Source organism: Rhinopithecus bieti, unplaced genomic scaffold (assembly GCF_001698545.2).
Source record: "Rhinopithecus bieti isolate Rb0 unplaced genomic scaffold, ASM169854v2 scaffold_13259, whole genome shotgun sequence".
NCBI lineage: Eukaryota > Metazoa > Chordata > Mammalia > Primates > Cercopithecidae > Rhinopithecus > Rhinopithecus bieti.
In genome coordinates this window covers 2,830,125-2,852,633 of record NW_016807544.1, presented here as the reverse complement: position 1 = coordinate 2,852,633, position 22,509 = coordinate 2,830,125, and the positions used below count along the sequence as shown (strand labels likewise).

At 40.0% G+C, this 22,509-nt stretch overlaps 1 protein-coding gene across 1 annotated transcript in view; it reads right to left on the bottom strand.

Annotated features, from left to right (window-relative positions):
* Nucleotides 1–1,289: 1,289 nt before the first annotated feature.
* Nucleotides 1,290–22,509, bottom strand: part of RBM25 (RNA binding motif protein 25) — a 68,569-nt gene continuing 47,349 nt past the window's right edge. The window contains exons 10-19 of the mRNA XM_017882797.1: nt 21,359–21,645; nt 18,407–18,629; nt 18,205–18,294; nt 16,542–16,615; nt 14,603–14,753; nt 11,823–12,147; nt 11,176–11,450; nt 10,728–10,826; nt 8,340–8,387; nt 1,290–2,947 (exon numbers count right to left, since the gene is read on the bottom strand). Coding sequence (XP_017738286.1) covers nt 2,855–2,947; nt 8,340–8,387; nt 10,728–10,826; nt 11,176–11,450; nt 11,823–12,147; nt 14,603–14,753; nt 16,542–16,615; nt 18,205–18,294; nt 18,407–18,629; nt 21,359–21,645 — 1,665 coding nt within the window. The 3' untranslated portion in view covers nt 1,290–2,854. The remainder of the gene's footprint in view (nt 2,948–8,339; nt 8,388–10,727; nt 10,827–11,175; nt 11,451–11,822; nt 12,148–14,602; nt 14,754–16,541; nt 16,616–18,204; nt 18,295–18,406; nt 18,630–21,358; nt 21,646–22,509) is intronic.

Genomic DNA, 22,509 nt, shown 5'->3' with positions numbered 1-22,509 from the left:
AGGTTGCAGTGAGCCGAGCTCGCGCCATTGCACTCCATCCTGGGCGACAAAAGCATAACTCCCATATCACCAAAAAAACACCCCCCCACCAACCAAAAAGAAAAAAACACCAAAAAAAGATTTTCATGCTCTTTATATAACAACTTGAAAGGGCAAAACGAATTCATACTGTATAAGGTTTTCAAACTAAAATTAATTCATGGGTTTATGGTAAAATTAACCCACAAAGTTCAAGCAACTTAATAGAAATTTCTGATGTGTATTTGCAGACACTAGAATATGCCTGTTTAATGTCTAATTCTTTATATATACAATTCTAAAAAACAAGCAACTCTGACAATCTAAAGGTTTTTACTGAAGCTTGGTTACAAAACATGATTTAAACTGGCATTAAGCGATTAACAGTTTCTACCACATTTATTATAACAATTTTCACTCTGCTGCAGAAACCTTAATATATGAACTTGCACAAATTCATATATTTAGTTGAGGTCCTGCCACAAACCTCACTGGAGATGTTATGCAGTACACAGTACATCTCCCCAAAGGTTTCAGATTAAGAGATCTCCCTTGTTTTTAGAGGGGCCCTTTAAGATAAGTATACTTGACAGAGCAGGAGAAGAAACCAAGCAAAGGAAATCAAATCTACCTGAATAAACCTTCATGTTAATAGTGGCTAAACAAAAACAACATAATATGATGCCTTAGAAACAGCAACTGTGCAGTACATTAAAAAAGACAGACGGCCGGGCGCTGGGTGGCTCAAGCTGTAATCCAGCACTTTGGGTCCGAGAACGGGTGGATCGAGGTCAGGAGATCGAGGGCCCCGGTAATCCGGGAAACCTTCTTACTAAAAAACAAACCTAGCGGCGAGGGCGGGCCTGTAGTCCCAGCTCTCGGGAGCTGAGACATGGAGGAAATGCTGTAACCCGGGAGGCGGGAGCTTGCAGTGGCTGAAAGCGGCATGCACTCAGCCTGGGCGGCAGGCGACGCTGTCTCAAAAAAAAAAAAAAAAAAGGAAGCAGACACCAATAACTGCTCGAACAGTCTTAGGCTGGGGGTGTGTCCGAGAAAAAGGACTGAAACAACCGAAAATGGTAAGGGCATCTTTTCGGAAATTTCCGTCGAAAAACCAGAATTTAAATAAAAAAACATTCATAATGTATAGTAGATTCATCCAAAATAATATAACTGGCTTCCTTGACCTTTTAGATACCAATAGTCATAAAAATCAAGTCCATAAAAAAATTCAGCCCGTATTTTTAAGTTTTCTAGTATGCACCACACAATTACAACATGATGCCATTTATTTACATGATTCTGAAAGAACATGAGTCCCCAGGATCAAATATATACATTTTTAATATTTGAAATATTTACATAATGGAACCACATCAGGGTTCGAGGGTAAGAACAGTGTTTTCAAATGTCCTCTTGAGGTGTGTTTAAAAAAAAAAAAAAAAAAAATCCAGTAATCTAAAGCTCACATTATGCTTTTCTAACAGGCCAACCTTTACCTTTCTTTTAAATAAGTATTCAGACATGGGAACAGCTGCATCTAATTTGTGTGAAAAGCTGTTTAAAACTTGTTACATTTTCAGGTAATTTTACTCCCTGGTGAAATTCTGATCTACAACAAAGAAAGCCCCAGGAATTTCTCTAAGCACATCATCAGTATAGTTTTAAACACTAATGAGCCAAGGTAAAACAAGATACAAACCTTCTACAAGACAAAATGAAAACAAAAGTTAGTGGTTGGTAACTGCCTTGAAATGATTTACCTTTATCCTTAAATAAGATGTAAACTTACAAATTGCCGAGCAGAATACCTATCATGTTTGTAAAACTCTCATTGTCTGTCAATTTGCCTAATTTTACTTCATTTTTTTGTTTTGTTTTAAAGGGGGTTTTCACTTATACTTTTGGTATGATGAATTTTTTGTTAAATAAAGGGATATAACAGATTTCAACTAAGGACCAATTAGTGCAAAAATGCATTAAATACAACTCTCCAGTATTTTAGGATATGCCTCATTTCTGAGCAATAAAATTAAAGGGAAAAATCACTATGATCCACATTCCTTTAAAAGAGAGGCTGAAGCAGCCAGCTTATTAGTAAGAAAACCCCACCCAGTTAGCAGACCATTGCTCACGATACGAGAATACCATGCTCTGGGAAACTAATAACCTAATTATAACAGACATTTTAGGTTGGAACAGTATCATTTTTCCTTTACAATTCTATTCTTTAATTAGGAAATGTTTTAAGGACCCCACCAAAGCAAATTAGGGAAAAGAAAGACTTTTACACATACATTCACAAACACATTCATACAGAAATACAGTAGGAATGGATTGTCTGCTAATTTTTGCATTCCAATTTTAAACTCCATGCCTTCACAAGGGCTTGCTATTTCTGATCAAAAGAGAGTGGGAGTGGTTAATAGTTTATGACTGGTGTTTTCAATTAAAATTGTTCATGTTGGTTCCTATACAGTACATTTCAGTATTAAGTGCAATTCTGCAAAATAATTGGGGAGTCGTTTTAATATTTACAAGAAACAAATCAGCAGAACAAGATTATTATTAGATAGGCTGTGTACAGTAGCTGCGGCTTATAAAACATACCAGTAATTTGTACCTGGTGAGTATAAAGAGAACCAAGGATTCAGATGACTTTACAACCAAGGGAGTACACAGGGCAACAACAAATTAGAGGACCAAAAAATTCACATTTTCTACAATAAAAAAAAATTACAAATCTCACAATGTCTTCAAAGACAAAGAAAAATTCAAAGTCCTTAAAAGGGTGGCGAAGAAGAAACCTGAAATGGAACTCTTAATATAAAAAGTTTTACTTCACAAGACCAATTTTCTTGGCTTCTGTTTCATATATCAATAATCTCCACATTTTGACTATAAAAACTTCTGCTTCTTCATCAAGTACCTAAAGAGGAAACAAAAACAGCAACACGTGTAAGAGAAGCAATCATCAACATCTGCCAACAACAGTGACCAGTATAAAAAAGATTTGCATCCACTGACAATAAGCACTTATTACTTAAATGCTAGTTATGATTGGTTTAGTGGCGGGGCGCAGTGGCTCACACCTGTAATCCCAGCACTTTGGGATGCTGAAGCGGGCAGATAACAAGGTCAGGAGACTGAGACCATCCTGGCTAACACGGTGAAAACCCATCCCTACTAAAAATACAAAAACTTAGCCAGGCGTGGCAGAGTGTGCCTGTAGTCCCAGCTGCTGGGGAGGCTGAGTCAGGAGAATGGCGTGAACCCGGGAGGCGGAGCTTGCAGTGAGCCAAGATCACGCCACTGCACTCCAGCCTGGGCGACAGAGCAAGACTCCATCTCAAAAAAAAGAAAAAAGTTTTAAGGTTGTTTTGAGGGGGTAAATGAGATTCTGTATTGTTATTACATGGTTGTATATTTCGTTCTTCTTAAATTACTACGTTCTTTATAACACGTATTTGTTTTCCTTAGAAAGTAGTTTTACTTTCAGTAAAATGACTTAAAGAAAACTTGTCCAGTGTGAGAAATGTATTATTAATAAATAGTAAATGGGCTGGACACAGTGGCTCACACCTGTAGTCCCAGTACTTTGGGAGGCTGAGGCAGGCGGATCACCTGAGGTTAAGAGTTCAAGACCAGCCTGGCCAACATGGCAAAACCCCATCTCTCCTAAAAATACAAAAATTAGCTGGGCATGGTGGCAGGAACCTGTAATCCCAGCTACTTGGGAGGCTGAGGTAGGAGAATCGCTTGAACCTGGGAGCCGGAGGTTGCAGTGAGCCAAGATCATGTCATTGCACTCCAGCCTGGGCAACAAGAGCGAAACTCCTCCGTCTCTAAATAAATAAATAGTAAATGTAAATTACCAACAACAAAAAAATCATTCAAAATTCCATGGCTTACTAAACAGTACAATATTTCTGTGATCTACCTTTTATTCTTTTATTTTACCTGTACAGATACTGCATTTATACACATCTGACTAAACTACTTCCCAAGGAAACTCACATGCTTTTCATAAAGAACATAGTAATTTAAGAAGAACTAAACAAATACACAATTACATAATAACAATACAGAATTTCATTTATCCCCTAAAACATAACCTCACAAACTTTTTTTTTTTCCCTGGAGACAGGATCTCTCTTGTCACCCAGCCTGGAGTACAGTGGCGTGATCATGGTGCACTGTAGCCTTGACCTCCCAGGCTCAAGTGATCCTCCCACCTCAGTCTCACCAGTAGCTGGGACTACAGGTGTGCACCACTACTCCTAGCTACATTTTTGTGCTTTTTAAATAGAGACAGGGTCTCCCTGTGTTGCCCAGGCTGGTCTCAAACTCCTGGACTCAAGCAATCTGCCCACTGTGGTCTTGCAAAGTGCTAGGATTACAGGTTTGAGCTGCTGTACACAGCCCAACCGTGCCATCTTAACTAGCATTTATTGTGTACTTGACACTAAAGTGAACATTAAATGAGGATATAAGTAGTACAGTGTTCAGAATACAGTAAACAGAATAAGCAAACACAATCATCATCACGGGGCACACATGACTACTAAGTAACAAGTCTTCTTCCAGTGGTGGACGAGGAAATTGTCTTCCTCTCTACTTATGAGTTAGGGTCCTTGTGTCCCCATCACTATTCCTGCCATCATCCCATACACACATCTGGCCCTCTACATTATGGCTGCTATGAGGTGAAATGGACTACTCTGCTCCCTTCTAAAGGGGGCAGCTATGACTGTGCTCCAAAAGTGTGGCCTAGAGTTGCCAGGTCTTCATAGAGGAAGCTTGTGGTAGGAATTTAGAGTACTCAATTTCTAGTCAGACTACATAGGTTCAAATTCTCTAGTCAGGCTACATAGGTTCAAACTGCAGTGCTGCCTCTTACTCAGCGATTGGTCCTTGGTTGGGTTACTTAACCTGAGCCTCAGTTTCCTCATCTCTAAAGCGGAGGGGATGTAGCTACATACCATAGCAGTAGGTACTAAGTGGGAATTAAAAGAGATGGTATGTAGTTAAGTGCTCTGAAAAGTGTCTGGTATATAACAAGTACTTAATAAATACCTAGGAGAAGGCTGGGCACAGTGCCTCACGCCTCTAATCCCAGCACTTTGGGAGGCCTAGGTGGGCAGATCACCTGAGGTCAGGAGTTTGAGACCAGCCAGGCCAACATGGTGAAACCCATCTCTACAAAAATTACAAAATTTAGCCAGGTGTGGCTAAATTTTAGTCTCTACAAAAATACAAAAATTAGCCAGGCATGGAGGTGGGCACCTGTAATCCCAACTACTTGGGAGGCTGAGGCAAGAGAACTGCTTGAACCCAAGAAGTGGAGGTTACAGTGAGCCAAGATCATGCCACTGCCACTCCATACAGCCTGGGAAACACAGCAAGACTCTGTCTCAAACAAACAAACAAACAAACAAAATAAATTAAAAGAAAAAAAGGAATTTGTCACTTTCTCAATGATGGCAATTAATTAAAGAACTTTTGATCAGATTTCTGAGCCAGATTTGACCTTCGTTTTAGAACTCTGTTGTAACACTAATCCACATCTAAGTCACACTTCAGAGAGATGTAGGCACAAAATGCAACCAAACTTCATTTAATTTACATAAAATGAAAAAGATACAATAGAAAGAAGTCAGACTTTTGTTAAGAGTAAAACAGTACTCAGGCTAAAAATTCAGTCTCCTCATTTATTCAAGAAATATTTACAAGGCCCCTGAGCTTCTTAGCAGAGCTGTTTGACAACACTAGCTCAACTGGTTTCCTCTCATTCTAATCAACAATGAGCCACAAAATCATAAACAACACTCCAAATATCAATATATTACAACAGATAAAAAAATCTAAAATTAACACTGACATGAAATCTTTACTATGATAGGAACTCTGCTGAGGCCAAACACTGGAACACTGTTTCACTTAAAAAACGTTTTCACTCAGGCCTAATTACGACACCCTCTATTCCAAGAAAAACAGGGCTGGAAGCTTCAGGAAAGTTCAGAATCCAGCCCTAAGGACTGAAATCTATTCACATTTCTCCTTTCCTCCGAGGCAATGAAGTTTTCACAAATGTTTTATCAGGTGTTCTAAACGACAGCTGCATCAAGCTAGCTAGGCAGCAGAAAAGGAATGTTATCTGGCTTTAGACATCATAAAAATGCCTGGCCACAAAGCAGCTTGAACTCACAATCCTTCTTTTTGACTATAAACCCCACTATGTCCCTCCCTGACGTCTTTGGTGGCAGTTCCAAGTGCAAGTACTCCCAGTCATCTACCTTTTCATATCATGTTTGATGATTCTTCCTTACTTACTCATCTTCCCATTGCTGCCTTCTCGCTCTGCCCTTTGGACTCTTGCTCTATTTTATACTACACACCAACAACTAAATTAGGATTTTCCTCTTAACAGAAACCCTCCTCTATCTCCTAGAGCCCTGGCACTTCTCAGGTAGTCTCTCACTCTCAATGTCTTAGTCTCCACAGGAATGACTGCTGGGTCTTCACTGTTTCCTTCTTGGCAAAAAAAAAATAACAACTCCATGGACGTTCATGAGCTCTCACCACCTTATCCATTGCAAAAGCAGCTATCTGGCAAGTATCTTGTCTTTCCCCCCACTTAAATGAGTGCTCTGGCAACTATTTCCAGTATTTCTCTCCAATCTGACTCCCAATACCCAGGAATTTCCCACAGTCATACCGTGCACCTTGCCATCATCCGGACTGACCTATCATACAGACTTGAACTTTCTACACTCTGACCATAACCTCTCCTTTCAGTTGTTTTATTACAATTCACCTTCCACAACTTCACTGGAACCACTAGTCCTTCATTCATTCAAACCACCAGCTCCATTCAGGTATTATTTTCTTCTCTTCCTAACTTGGAGATCATAGTTCATTCAATCTCTTGCTCAACCTTTACCATCAATTATCTTCTCCTTTCCTTGTCTCACAAAAATCAGTGTTAACTACATGCTACCAATGACTGTAATCCCAAATTAAATGCAACGAGGATTTGACGTTCACTGTCAGTACAACAGGTGTTTGGATACCTGTCCAAAAACCAACATATATATACAACCTTGTGGCCAAAAAGAAGGAAATAGTGTCCTTTACAGGGTCATGGATGGAACTGGAGGCCACTATCCTTAGCAAACTAACACAGGAACAGAAAACCAAATACAGCATGTTCTCACTTGTAAGTGGGAGCTAAATGATGAGAAAACATGAACAAAGAGAGGGGAACAACACACAAGGTGGCCTATCGTAGGGTGGAGGGTGGCAGGAGGGAGAGAATCAGGAAAAATAACTAATGAGTACTAGGCTTAATACCTGGGTGATGAAATAATCTGTTCAACAAACCCCCAGGCACAAGTTTATCTATATAACAAAACTGCACATGTATCCAACTTAAAAAACACACACACACATATACACACACACACACACAACTACATGTCTCAGTTTCTGTGGTAATCCCTGTGATGCTTAACCTAACTGCTATCAATGCCATCAGATGTTCTATCTCCTCTACCTCCATTATCGTTTCTACATATCTAATTCAAACAAGTACATCAAGGTTTCAGTATCTGTATACCTCTCTCCCCGCTACTACAGGTCATTTGTTCTACATTATGCTTCTAGCACATTGTGCTGGGCATAGGGAAAACATGAACGGAACTGGTGGAAAAGAATAAAGCTCTATTTATTTATTTAGAGACGGGGTCTCACTCTGTCACCAGGCTGGAGTGCAGTGGCGCGATCTCGGCTCACTGCAACCTCTACCTCACAGGTACAAGTGATTCTCCTGCCTCAGCCTCCCTGAGTAGCTGGGAATATAGGCGCACGCCACCATGCACAGCTAATTTTTGTATTTTTCATAGAGACAGGGTTTCACCATGTTGGTCACGATGGTCTCGATCTCTTGACCTTGTGATTCACCCGCCTCAGTATCCCAAAGTACTGGGATCACAGGCGTAAGCCACTGCACCCGGCCACTCAAGTTTTAATTCAGGCCTAAAAAAGATTCTAGAACAAAGATAGGCAGGAAGTGAATCAAATTCAAACGTGAGTTTATATAGATGTTAATTAAAATATTAATAATAGTGCATTTCTGGCCAGGTGTAGTGGCTCATGTCTGTAATCTCAACACTCTGGGGGGCTGAGGCAGGAGGATCACTTGAGCCTAGGAATTCAAGACTACCCTGAGCAACATAGTAAGACCCCATCTATATTTTAAGACCAAAAAAAAAATTTTTTTTTTAATTAAAAGAAATAAAAATAGTGAATTTCTAACTTACCATAGCAACATCATCTAAAATGCTCTGGGGTGAACTATGAGCCATAACCTAAAAGAGAAAAATAATTGTCACATTAAAATAAATAAAATTAACAATATAGTCAAGAAATTTTAAGGTATGAATCCTCAAATTCAGACAGGAATTTCTTGTGACTAAGGAACCATTCTATAAATGTTTTAATTTTCAGAATATCATTCTTCAATGAAAGAGGCACCAAAACCTGGAATCTTAATCTCTATAGTGGTCTGTAGTCTAATTTTAAGTCAAATCTGACACAAGTTTTTTTTTTTTTTTTTGAGACGGAGTCCTGCTCTGTCACCCAGGTGCAGTGATGCTATATCTCAGCTCACTGCAAGCTCCGCCTTCTGGGTTCACGCCATTCTCCTGCCTCAGCCTCCCAAGTAGCTGGGACTACAAGTGCCTGCCACCACACCTGGATAATTTTTTGTATTTTTAGTAGAGATGGGGTTTCACCGTGTTAGCCAAGATGTTAGCCAGGACGGTCTCGATCTCCTGACCTCGTGATCCGCCCGCCTCAGCCTCCCAAAGTACTGGGATTATAGGCATGAGCCACCGCGCCCGGCCTTGACACAAGTTTTAATGCCACAATAATTACAAGTTAGAGAAGGCAGAGTAAATTTACTGTTCATATCAAAAGAGCACTGCTAGCAGAAAAATACCTTAGCTATACCTTTATAGAAATACGGTGTTTCTACTATGTTAACTGTTTTATTAAAGTTAAGACTATGTTTTCAGGAGACAATGGGAAGATATACCTTAGTGGTTAAGAGCATGGGTTTCAAAGGCTAGACTCAGTATACAACATAGCCAAGACACAACCTCTCCTTAAACCTCAATTTCTTCATGTATAAAATGGGTATAACATTCATGACAGACACATTCTAACAGTGTTATGTTAAAAGAAGTTTTTCTTTTTTTGAGACAGAGTTTCACTCTTATCGCACAGGCTGGAGTGCAATGGCGCGATCACAGCTCACTTCAACCTCCGCCTCCCGGGTTCAAGTGATTCTCCTGCCTCAGCCTTCAGAGTAGCTGGGATTACAGGCGCCCACCATCATGCCCACCCTATTTTTGACTTTTTAGTAAGGACGGGGTTTTACCATGTTGGCTGGGCTGGTCTCGAACTCATGACCACAAGTGTTCTGCCCCGTTGGCCTCCCAAAGTGCAGGAATTACAAGGCTTGGGCCATCACCTTGCTAACATTTTACAGAACTTTATCTTCGGCTGGCATGATGGCTCACGCCTTGTAATCCCTGCACTTTGGGAGGCCAACGCGGGCGGATCACTTGAGGTCAGGAGTTCCAGGCAGATCACTTGAGGTCAGTTCGAGACCAGCCCGGCCAATGTGGTGAAACCCCATCTCTACTAAAAATACAAAAAATTAGCCTGGTATAAACCAAACACTGCATGTTCTCACTCATAAGTGGGAGCTGAACAATTAGAACACATGGACACAGGGAGGGGAACATCACACAGCTGGGCCTGTCGCGGAGTTGGGGGCTAAGGCAGGGAGAGCATTAGGAGAAATACCTAATGTAAATGATGGGTTGATGGGTGTAGCAAACCACCATGTTACACCTATGTAACAAACCTGCACATTCTGCATATGTACCCCAGAATTTAAAGTATAATTAAAAAAAAAAAAAGAAAGAAAGAAAAAAAAATTAGCAGGGTGTGGTGGCATGTGCCTGTAGTTCCGGCTTCTCAGGATCCTAAGGCAGGAGGATCACTTTAGGCTGGGCGTTCAAAGCTGCAGTGAGCCATGACTGCGCCACTGCACTCCAGCGTGGGGGACAAAGCAAAACTCCGACTCAAAACAAAAAACAGCAACAACAACAACAAAAAACAAACAAAACACAGTATCTGCCGAGAACACAGCCTGTCAGTCAATAAACACTGATCGTTACTATGATATGAAACGAACTATTTTCATCCTATCCAAAGGATGGGTGACTGACAAAGGAGTTGATGGGAAAAGCTATTGGCTATGTCCATAAAATCTCAACATAATTATTCCAACCAAGACAAGAAGAAGATGGCACAGCATTCTCAGGGGCAGAAAGAGAGCACACAATTGGCAGTAACGAGCAACTCCATCCTCCTTGACCCACAGAAAGAAAAACACATGGTGTGCAGAGTCTGAAGTTACATAGAAGGGTTCATTAAAACAAACATAAATCTGCATCCACTGCAGTGAATAATGAAACACACCAAAATAAAATAACTTTTAAAAGCAGATATAAATCACTTAATTGAACCTAAACCATCATACAACTTGACTCTGTAAAATTTCTGCTCTTTTAAAAAGTGTCTAATATTTTAATATATAAAATAAAAGCTGGCATGGAAGAGAATAGAAGACTAACCTTAGAACAAACAAAATCAACTAATGTAGCTTCCTCTTCACCTATATATTCTATGATTTTCTTATTAATCCATGGTCTAATTCGACGTTCCATCAGTATCTGCAAAACAAAGCATGGTTACTGAATTAAAGAATTGTAACTTGCGATCACAGTTATTAAAGCTTCATGATTTTTCCTGAGACTAAAATATAATGTTAATTTACAAGTTGAACTAAGACAGATATGTATCAAGATACAATCATCTGCTTTTAATAAGTCTTCAAGTACCACCAAAAATTTTTCCATTATTACTAATTTCTTGACCATGGCATTGAGTTGGTGTCAAGATGATCATCCCTACTTATTTGTCACTAATAGAATCAAATGAGGTTTTTTCTTCTTCAAATGAATTTTTATGGCATATTCCAACTGTTCCCAATAACATGATGAAATATAATTTCCTACTCACAGAATCCACAATAGACCAATCCAGGGGATAAGCGAAGAGCTCAGGTTTGGCTGTAGGGATTTTCTCAATGAGACTCTTAATGTGTTTACGCTTTTCTTCAGTGTTTACAGTGCCTTTGGCTGCATTTTTATCATCTTCACCATAATCCAAGGGAACCAGTTTCCTTTTTCGGGGTACGTCATCACTGTCTTCATCCTCAAATTTGTTAAAGACACTATCTACAGGCAGTTTCTTTCTCTTCACAGAATTAGGCTGACCAGGACTATTGGAAGCACCTACAGTAAAAACACTCTCTTAGCATGATGACTTAATTTCCAAATGTTTCATTTTACAACCCACCATCCCTCAAAAGCAATGCAAAATATACTTCCACAAATCTTAGAGAAAGATCCCAACTGTAAAAAATAACTCACTACTCACAAGTGCTAGAAAATTAAACTTTTCACTTCTTCTCAGAACTCGAGGCAGCTGCAGATATAGGAGCACTAGTAAAACTATGAAAACAATTGTGAGCTAAAAAGGCATTTTTTAGTAATCTTCTATCTACCTAACCAAGCACAAATACATATTTTTTTCCTTAAAGCACAATACAGGTATTTGCAGGGGTGAAGGGAAGAAAATAAAGAAGGAAGGAAATGCTAACGTACCCAGTTTAAGACTTAGTCCTATTTTTGGCCTATGCTCCTCAGGTTGTTGTTGATCTGGTGAGTTTTCATGAGGAATAATAATACCACAGGGAGACTCATCCCCAGGAGTGTTAGGTGTTGCATTGCCACTGGCAGAAGAAACAGACGGAGCAGAGCTGATAGGCCTCAGAGTAGGTTTCAGACAAGGCTTTTGCTCTGGCTCCTCTTCCTCTTCCATGGGTTCTTCTCGTTTTTCTTCTTTTTCTTGCTTTTCTTCTTCCTCTTCTTCTGATTCTGGCTCTTGCTTTATTTGTGGCTGCCTGCGCCTCTCGGCCTCTTGTTCCATCTAAAACCAAAACAATAATCTGATTAACTACAACTCTACACCATCCAACTTGATTTTTGTTTTGCATTATCTCTTGTAAAATGCCTTTATGAAAAGAGAAAAAGCCAGGCGTGGTGGCTCACGCCTGTAATCACAGCACTTTGGGAGGCCGCGGCAGGCAGATCACCTGAGGTCACGAGTTTGAGACCAGCTTGGCCAACATGGTGAAACCCTATCTCTACTGAAAATACAAAAATTAGCCAAGTGTGGTGGTGCGAGACTGTAATCCTAGCTACTCAGGAAGCTGAGGCAGGAGAATTGCTTGAACCTGGGAGGTGGAGGTTGCAGTGAGCCTCGCAGAACTGCACTACAGCCTGGGCAACAGAGCAAGACTCCATCTCAAAAAGAAAAAAGAAAAAAAAAAAAAAAGGACATGGGCAGTGGCTCAATCCCGGGTAAAACCCCATCTCTACAAAAAAGCATAAAGAAGTTAGGCACTCTGCTCATGCTTGTAAGTGTCCCAGACACTCAGGAGGTAGAGGCCTGAGGACCACTTGAGCCCAGGAGGCAAAGGGTGCAGTGAACCAAGATTCCACCACTGCACTCCAGCCTAGGCAACAAAGCCAGACTCTGTCTCAGGAAAATAAAAAAAGGCCGGGCACAATGGTTCGCGCCTGTAATCCCAGGACTCTGGGAGGCCAAGATGGGCGGATCACTTGGGGTCAGGAGTTCAAGACTAGCCTGACCAACATGGTAAAACCCCGTTGCCACTAAAAATACAAAAATTAGTCAGGAGTGGTGGCACATGCCTGTAATCCCAGCTACTCGGGAGGCTGAGGCAAGAGAATCCCTGGAGCCTGGGAAGCGGAGTTTGCAGTGAGCCGAGATGACACCACTGCACTCCAGCCTGGGTGACAGAGCGAGACCCCATCTCAAAAAAATAAATAAATAAAAATAAAAATACAAAAATTAGCCAGGCAAGGTGGCGTGCACCTGTAATCCCTAATACTAACCAGCTACTTGGGTACCTGAGGCAGGAGAATTGCTTGAACCCAGGAGTCAGGGGCTGCAGTGAGCAGAGATCACACTATTGCACTCCAGTGTGGGCAAGAGAGAGAGACTCTATCTCAAAAACAAAACAAAACAAAAAACAAAAAAGGACACAGCTTTATTTTAAATACAAAACACTGGCCAGGTGTGGTAGCTCACGCCAGTAATGCCAGCAACACTTTGGGAGGCTGAGGCGGGTGGATCACCTGAGGTCAGGAGTTCGAGACCAGCCTGGACAACATGGTGAAACCCTGTCTCTACTAAGAAAACACAAAAAATTAGACAATCCCAGCTACTCCAGAGGCTGAGGCAGAAGAATTGCTTAAACCCGGGAGGCAGAGATTGCAGTGAGCCGAGATCACGCCCATTGCACTCCAGGCTGGGCAACAAGAGTGAAACTCCATCTCAAAATAAATAAATAAAAAATAAAAATAAAAACAAAATACTTTGGCAATAGAGAAGGAATTTAAATCACAAAAAGTAAGTGTCAGAGCAAATTATAGGAAGAACAGGTTCAACTACAGAAATAACAGATTCTGGCAAAGTGGCATTAGAAGACATACGATACGCCGGGCGCAGTGGCTCAAGCCCGTAATCCCAGCACTTGGGGAGGCTGAGACGAGCAGATCACGAGGTAAGGAGATCAAGACCATCCTGGATAACACGGTGAAACCCCGTCTCTACTAAAAAAATACAAAAAAACTAGCTGGGCGAGGTGGCGGGTGCCTGTAGTCCCAGCTACTCGGGAGGCTGAGGCAGGAGAATGGCATAAGCCGGGGAGGTGGAGCTTGCAGTGAGCTGAGATCCAGCCACTGCACTCCAGCCTGGGCGACAGAGCTAGACTCCGTCTCAAGAAAAAAAAAAAAAAAAAAAAAAAAAATAGAATGGCCAGGCGCAGTGGCTCATGCCTGTAATCCCAGTACTTTGGGAGGCCGAAGCCAGTGACCACTTGAGGTAGACCAGCCTGGCCAACATGGTGAAACCCTGTCTCCAACTAACAATACAAAAATTAGCTGGGCATGGTGGCGGGCACCTGTAATCCCAACTACTTGGGTAGCTGAGCCAGGAGGATAACTTGAACCTAGGAAGCAGAGGTTGCAGTCAGCTGAGATCGCACCACTGCACTCCTGCCTGGGGAAGACAGAGCCAGACTCCATCTAATTTAAAAAAAAAAAAAAAAAAAAAGACATACAAAGAAAACAAATGAATAAGACATCCGCAGGATGTTTAGAATGAAGTTGTAAATCAACTAATACTGACAACTTGTGTAATTAAAGAAAAAGTACTAATAACGTTCCACAAAATAGCACATTACATGGAGCATAAAATGCATTTCCCTTAACTATAAATTAAACTGCATCATAGTTGGCTTTAATATGATATGATAACCTTAAAACAAAATCATGTGGATGGTATAGTATCTTACCCTCTGGAGCTCTGCATCTGGATCTGGATGCCCTTCTGCCAGAAGGCGCTGCCTGATTTCCTCAAGCTCCTCCTTCTCTCTCTTCCTATCTCGTTCATCTGCTTCCATTTCCTTTTCTCTATCACGCAACCTTTTCTGAAGAGCACTTCCTCTGTAAAAGTGAATGATAAAAGGCTTCATTTAATACTCAGATCATTGAGCAGTACACATGACATCTCCAGCAGCACCTCTTTTCAATACTACAACCTGCATGCTAAGAGGTTAAAGAATGTCTTAATGTTCTGTATCTACAGAACACACCAGTGTGTGTTCTCTACCTATAAATGTATAACAAATAAGCATTATCTTGTCATTTACCACTATGTTCCCTTCATCCTTAAAGTAATTCTAATAAATGTTTAAAGAAGTAAAATAGTCGCTTTCAGAAAGAGAGCTCACATTTTGTGCCTATTTCACAAGGAATACCCAACAAATAATTTTCGTTTCCCTAGATACCAACCTAAAAAAATACATAAAGTAGCATTAGTAGCACTGAGAGTTCTGTAACCCCAATTTATTCACTCGTAAAAAATATCTCAGAAAGTAGTGCAGAATCAACAGAAAGCAGAGGTTCTCTCCTATCTAGCAGTTCATTACTTCTCAGAATGTTGACGTTATACATTGCCACTTTATGCTTCTAGCCTTCAATGATTTTACTGATTTCATGGCATTTTCTACAAAGCCAAATCCCTGGCACTCTTTAAATTTAAGCAACTAATTACAATGCTTTAATTATTTTGGCTATATTGTATTAAACTATATTAAGTATCTTCATTATGATTGTATCATGTCAGACAAATTAGATAAAATACTATAGATAAAACAGAACTATAGATAAAACAGTATCAAGACACTGTCTATATCCCCAGGGAACTTACAGTTTGGATGGAAGGAAGAGCAAAACAAGCAATTTTGCCATAAAGTCGTAAATATTAGAATGAGAGTAGTTTGAAAATGCCATGGGAACAAAGAATGAGAGAAGGCAGTTGTCACAACTCTTACTTCACAATAATGTATCAATTTGGAGATGGGGTGAGAGACAGGAGCTCAGATTGCTAGGAGACCAAAATTTCTAGACAAACCCAGATAGTTACAGAGATTAGTTGTAACTTGCTATAAAAATTGGACCTAGCAGACAGGTGTGGTAGTCCACACCTATAGTCCAACCTACTCAAGAGACTGTGAAGGGAGGATTGCTTGAGCCCAAGAGTTCAAGGTTACAATGAACTATGATCATGCCACTGCATTCCAGCCAAGGTAAGACCCTGTCTCTAAAAAACATCAAGAAAAAATTTAAAAAATCAGACCCACTTACAACACACAAAGATAAAAATAGTATTATTTGATATAATACTATCATGGGCTCCCCCACTGCACAAAAGATGCATAGAAACGTTGATACTTTTCTGATAGCTCTTTTCTCTGAAGAAAACAGTGTATTCGCTATAGAAGTAATTATTACACGGAATGTGAAAGTTTCTTGTTTTCTTTTTCTTTTTTTTTTTGAGACGGAGTCTCGCTCTGCCGCCCAGGCTGGAGTGCGGTGGCCAGACCTCAGTTCACTGCAAGCTCCGCCTCCTGGGTTTACGCCATTCTCCTGCCTCAGCCTCCCGAGTAGCTGGGACTACAGGCGCCCGCCAGGTCGCCCGGCTAGTTTTTTGTATTTTTTTAGTAGAGACGGGGTTTCACCGTGTTAGCCAGGATGGTCTCGATCTCCTGACCTCGTGATCCACCCGTCTTGGCCTCCCAAAGTGCTGGGATTACAGGCTTGAGCCACCGTGCCCGGCAAAGTTTCTTGTTTTCTTATTCCACTTAGTGAACCTGCATCATCAACTGTGAGTATGGGAAAATACAGCTAATAAAAAACCAAGTATGAGTCCACAGAACAAGCCTTCTTTACCTGTAATATTTGGGGTCATCTCTATCATCATCATAGTCTTCTAAGAATTCTTTTAGTCGTTTAGCTTCTTTGGCCTTTGAGGAAATAAGGACAATGTATAAAAATAACATACAAGTAATAAAGATTACCCTTCCCTTTTTCGTGTAAACAGATTTTTCGGACTCAGACATCAACCAAGAGTAAGGGGAAGATTTATAGGAATTTCTCTTCACATAATTTTAGGAAAAACATGGCCGTTTCAATAAATGAAACTACAGTCTCTCCTGGATTCCAGAATTTAAACCATATTTATAAATGTATAATGTATCCAGCTATTTGGTTTAAATAAACTTGTTGGGCTAGACTGGGAAATGGTATTTTTACTATTTTCTATAGAGAAAATATTTTCTAATTTAAGTTGGAGCTATCTGCACAGCTCTCTCTCTACAGTTGTACATAAAATGTTTTTACTGTAAAATGAGATAAAATACTTTGGTTTAAAAAAAAGATTTTCTTATCCCCTTAAATTTTATTTTCACATACTTCATATATTAATTATAAGTCACATTAGACATTTTAAATTTTTTACCTCTAAGAAAAGTCTGAATGAGGACGTATCTGTAAAATGCAAACCACATACATATACTACGCTACAATAAATATGCTCTTTGAATATAATCTTCAAAATACAATACCTAAGCACACCAACAAAACTGGAGATTATCTTATTAAATGAAAAATATGGCTCACGCCTGTAATCCCAGCACTTCGGGAGGCCAAGGCAGGCAGATCATTTGAGGTCAGGAGTTTGAGACCATCCTGGCCAACATGGTGAAACCCCGTCTCTACTAAAAATACAAAAATTAGCTGGGTGTGGTGGCACACGCCTATAATCCCAGCTACTCGGGAGGCTAAGGCAGGAAAATCGCTTATCACTTGAACCTGGGAGGAGGAGGCTGCAGTGAGCCAAGATTGCACCCCCTGCGTGGGTGGCAGAGCAACACTCTGTCTCAAAAAAAAAAAAAGTATATACATATATATGTATATATGTTTACATGTATGTATGTATATGTTTTTTAATTCCATTTTTCAAGTAGATGATACTATAAGAAATACTTTTTAAGAAATGCAGAAATTTAAATCATGTTCATCAATCAATTTAAAGGTTAATGCCTACCTAACTCTAAACTGATAGCAAACAATCCGTGAGATAAAATGAATCTCTTACTCTTAACTTACGGAATTTCTATTACATCTAATAAGAACAGTTCAACAATTTTAAAAATATGCAGATTCTTAAAAATAAGTAACTTTTTTACTTAAATATTACTATATGACAAATTTACTTTGATGGTATACAGAAAGATAACTTTGGATGCAGCAAAAATTTGAAAAGAGGAAAAAAGATTTTGGTGTACTTAAATTGGCTCAAAATGCTCAAAATACATAAAAATTAAATTATCCATGAACAAAGAAGCATGTGCATTTCAATTATTAAGTTACTTGTAGTCAGCAGTAAAGATATAATCTGACTTTATACCTGAANGCTCAAAATACATAAAATTAAATTATCCATGAACAAAGAAGCATGTGCATTTCAATTATTAAGTTACTTGTAGTCAGCAGTAAAGATATAATCTGACTTTATACCTGAAAAATCACTTACTTTAGCCTAGAATCTTACCATTTCTCTTCTTCTTTCTTCTTCTCTTTCAGCTTCTTTCTCATATTCTCGGGTTTTCTTTCGTTCTCTGATTTCCCAATTCTTAAGGCGCTAAAAAAATTAAATTTTGAAAGCTTTAAAAGTTTATACATAGCGTTCTATAAATTTTGGTTAACCTATTAAGGGATACCAAGATAAGAATAAAAGCATTTGTTCAACTTACCTCTTGATAAGCAGCTTCTTTCTCTCGGAGTTTTCTTTCAAGTTTTCTTCGTTCATATGCATCTTCTTCATCTTCTTCTCGGTCCCGTTTTTTGTCTTTTTCTCTTTCTCGCTCCCGTTCCCTCTCTCGCTCTCTCTCTCGCTCCCGTTCTCGTTCTCGCTCTCGTTCTCTCTCTCTTTCTCTTTCCCGCTCTCGTTCCCTTTCACGATCTCTGCTTTTTTCTCTAATGTAAACAAAATATTTTACAAACCTGTCAGTCTACTTTCTGTTTTCAAGACCAAAGTAAAGGAGGACAACATACATTATGAAATAATATAAAATCTCACAGGCCAGAATCTAGCACTTGATTTCCATAGAACTATATAACCTCTTCTACACTCATGAGAAAGACATAAATTGCAGTCCCAAATCCTAAAATGCATTCTAATATCGATGTTAATGCTTACTGGTATGTCAGAAAACAAATACAATCTAAATATAAAATAGTTACAAATCATTAAAATGAATGATTAGTTAATGCCTATCATATACCGGAATAATAGTTAATCCCCTGATGGTATAAAACAGAAAAAAGGAAAACTGTTAATTCCCAAAAGAAATATGAAGGACTAATGAATATGTTAAGAGACAGTAAAATAATCTTTTGTTAAAAAAAAAAAAAAGAGATAGTTTAGCTTACTAGTAATCAAGGAGTAAGTGCTGGCAAACGTGGAAAACAGAATTTTGACATGTTGCATGGATTAAGTTAGAACTTTTATAAGTATCAGCACTGAAAGTCCTCAAATATTTAATTAGAGTGATAAAATCTAATCCCAGCATTTTAAGAAGCTGAGGCAGGAGGCTTGCTTGAGGCCAAGAGGCATGGTGGCACGTGCCTGTAGTCCTGGCTACTCCAGAGGCTGACGTGGGAAGATCCTATGAGCCCAGGACTTCGAGTTTACGGTGACCTATGATTGTATCACCGCACTCCAGTCAAGGTGATGGAGCACGCCTGTCTCCAAAAAAAAAAAAAGTAGTAAAACCAAATTGCAGATTATATATAGTATGGTGCCAAGGATCTAATCAAATAACTGTATGTATGTGTATTTAATATGTATATGTGAAATATACTCTTCATGGATACACTTATGCCATAAATATGAGAGATGGATTTTATTTTATTTTATTTTGTTTTGTTTTGTTTTTTTGAGACAGAGTCTCACTCAGTTGCCCAGGCTGGAGTGCAGTGGCCAGATCTCAGCTCACTGCAAGCTCCGCCTCCTGGGTTGACGCCATTCTCCTGCCTCAGCCTCCCGAGTAGCTGGGACTATAGGCACCCGCCACCTCGCCCGGCTAGGTTTTTTGTATTTTTTTTAGTAGAGACGGGGTTTCACCATGTTAGCCAGGATGGTCTCGATCTCCTGACCTCGTGATCCACCCGTCTCGGCCTCCCAAAGTGCTGGGATTACAGGCTTGAGCCACCGAGCCCGGCCCGAGAGATGGATTTTATACATATCAACCTCTCAATGACTGTATCAGGGATGAACAGAATGAAATAATTTTAATGCCTACTAAAGGTTGAGCGCTCTGGGCTTCCAGTTCCAGTTCTAGCAATTAGGTGAAAGGACCTAAAGTGGAACGCCCTCCAGCCAGAATCAAATAAGAAACTGCAACACAGTAATGTATATTTTAAAACTAGCTTGAAGAAAAAGGAGTTTTTTCTCTCTTCCTTGCTGCTTTCTCCTCTTCCTTTGTTCATGTTTGCTATACCTCATTGCTCAACAATGAGATGACTCATCAAAATAATTCAATATAAGGCCGGGCGTGGTGGCTCACACCTGTAATCCCAGCACTTTGGGAGGCTGAGGCGGGCAGATTACCTGAGCTCAGGAGTTCGAGACCAGCTGGGCAACATAGTAAAACCTGGTCTCTACCAAAAAAACCTCAAAAATTAGTCCAGGACAGTGGTGTGTGCCTATAGTCCCAGCTACTCGGGAGGCTGAAGCAGGAGAATTGCTTAAGCCTGGGAGGCAAAGGTTGCAATGAGCCAAGACTGCACCACTGCACTCCAACTTGGGTGACAGAGCAAGAACATGCCTCAAAGAAAAAAAAACAAAAAAAAAAAAAAAAAAAAAAAATTTAAAATTTTAAATAAAAAATAAAACCTTCCAAAGAGTAAAATTACTAGGAGCCAGAGGTAGAGGTAGATAGTAAATTTATAGATAGAAAGATTAAGCTGTGGCAGTGCAGTGGGCTAAAAAGCCAAATAAAAATGCTAGGGGCTAAAAAGATGTGGTGTTACAGTTGATGTCTCAATATACAGAACTTCAACGAAAAGAACAACTTAAAAAATGCCCACGGACCCAGGGAGACAGCAGGGAGTCATGTCTGCCCAGAATACTGAGTGGCCACTGTGTTTCTATAAAAAGTGGCTTCAGACAGAAATTAACCAGAGTTGAAAATTATTACTTTCACCCATAGTGAGTGAGTGTGTGTGTGTGTGTGTGTGTGTGTGTGTGTGAGAGAGAGAGAGAGAGCATGAGAGACAAAGAGAGAGAGACAGACAAAGACCATGTTGTCTCTAAAAAAAATTATCAGGCCGGGCGCAGTGACTCACGCCTCTAGTCCCAGCACTTTGGGAGGCTGAGGCAGGTGGATCACTTGTGGCCAGAGTTCAAAACCAGGCTGATAAACATGGTAAAACCCCATTTCTACCAAAAATACAAAAAATGGTGGTATGAACCTGTAATCCCAGCTACTTGGGAGGCTAAGGAATGAAAATCACTTGAACCCAGGAGGCAGAGATTGCAGTGAGCCACGCTCAGCCACTGCAGTCCAGCCTGAGTGACAGAGTGAGAACGTCTCACACACACAAAAAATCCTCTCATTCCATGAATGCAAATGGTACTCTGGAGGACTACCCGGTAGTTCTGTAAAAGCTATCAGGAAACAGTAACTTCTGTAAAGACTTACCTTGATCGACTCCGATCCTTATTACGATCTGAGCTCCTTTCTCTATCCCGGTCACGATCTCTCTCTCGATCCCGATCTCGGTCTCTCTCTTTCGTCCGGTCACGGTCCCTATCCCGTTCTCGTTCCCGCTCCCGTTCTTTCTCCTTTTCTCGTTCACGTTCTCTTTCCCTTTCTCGTTCCCGTTCTCGCCTTTCTCGTTCCCTTTCACGCTCCCTCTCTCTTTCTCTCCGTTCTTTCTCAATTTCCTGTCTTTCTTTTTCCTTTTTGCCTTTCTCTTCTTCCAGTTTCTAGAAACCAATAAAAGCACTTTTAGAGTTAACTCTGTAGCTCCAGTATTCAGATTTTTCCCGGCGCAATGCCCAATATTGGGAACAAAAACACCAAACCACTGATACACTAATATTAAATACTTGTGGTTTTATGTGACAAATTAAACTGAAGCAATCACAAGACTAGAAAGATTTCGTGCAAAACCATATACTCTACACAGACCAGGAATCTCCAATCTTGGATGCTGGGAGATTGTGTCAGGTGTGGCTGGCCACTCAATGACTATGTACTAACTAAAATGAACATGAAGAATGTGGTGGTTCGAAATATTTTCTATAAATACTATCACTGGTTAAAACTCAACTCTGTCCATTATGGATTTCTGTAAATCCACAAGATGATTAATACTAATTAAAACCCCAGACTGTGCATTACCTCAAGTTGAGGGTTTCAAAGGGCAAGTGGTACAGAAGAATACCTATAATGCAACTAAATAATCTCTGCCCTCTGATTTGCCCACCCTCCAAAAGAAACACAAGCTGAATTCAGCGAAGAACTGCCTTATTATCTATGGAAACATTTACTCCCACCATTACAAGATGGACAGCCCACCAAATACAAAAAGTTTGAAAATCACTCACTTCAAGCAAAATATATGTAACTGTAATAGTTTCATTTAAAATATTTAAAAGCAATACACTTATGCCCATTATGCCTGTAAGACAATGAAAATATATTTACAATGATAAATTCATCCTTGGAAGGAACGATTGTGCATTAACTTACAGATGCTGTGCTAGGACATGGATCGCCAACACTGGATTAACCTTGCCTACAAGCTATGTTTCTGGGAGGAAGAGCAAGTACATGGTTCACAAATA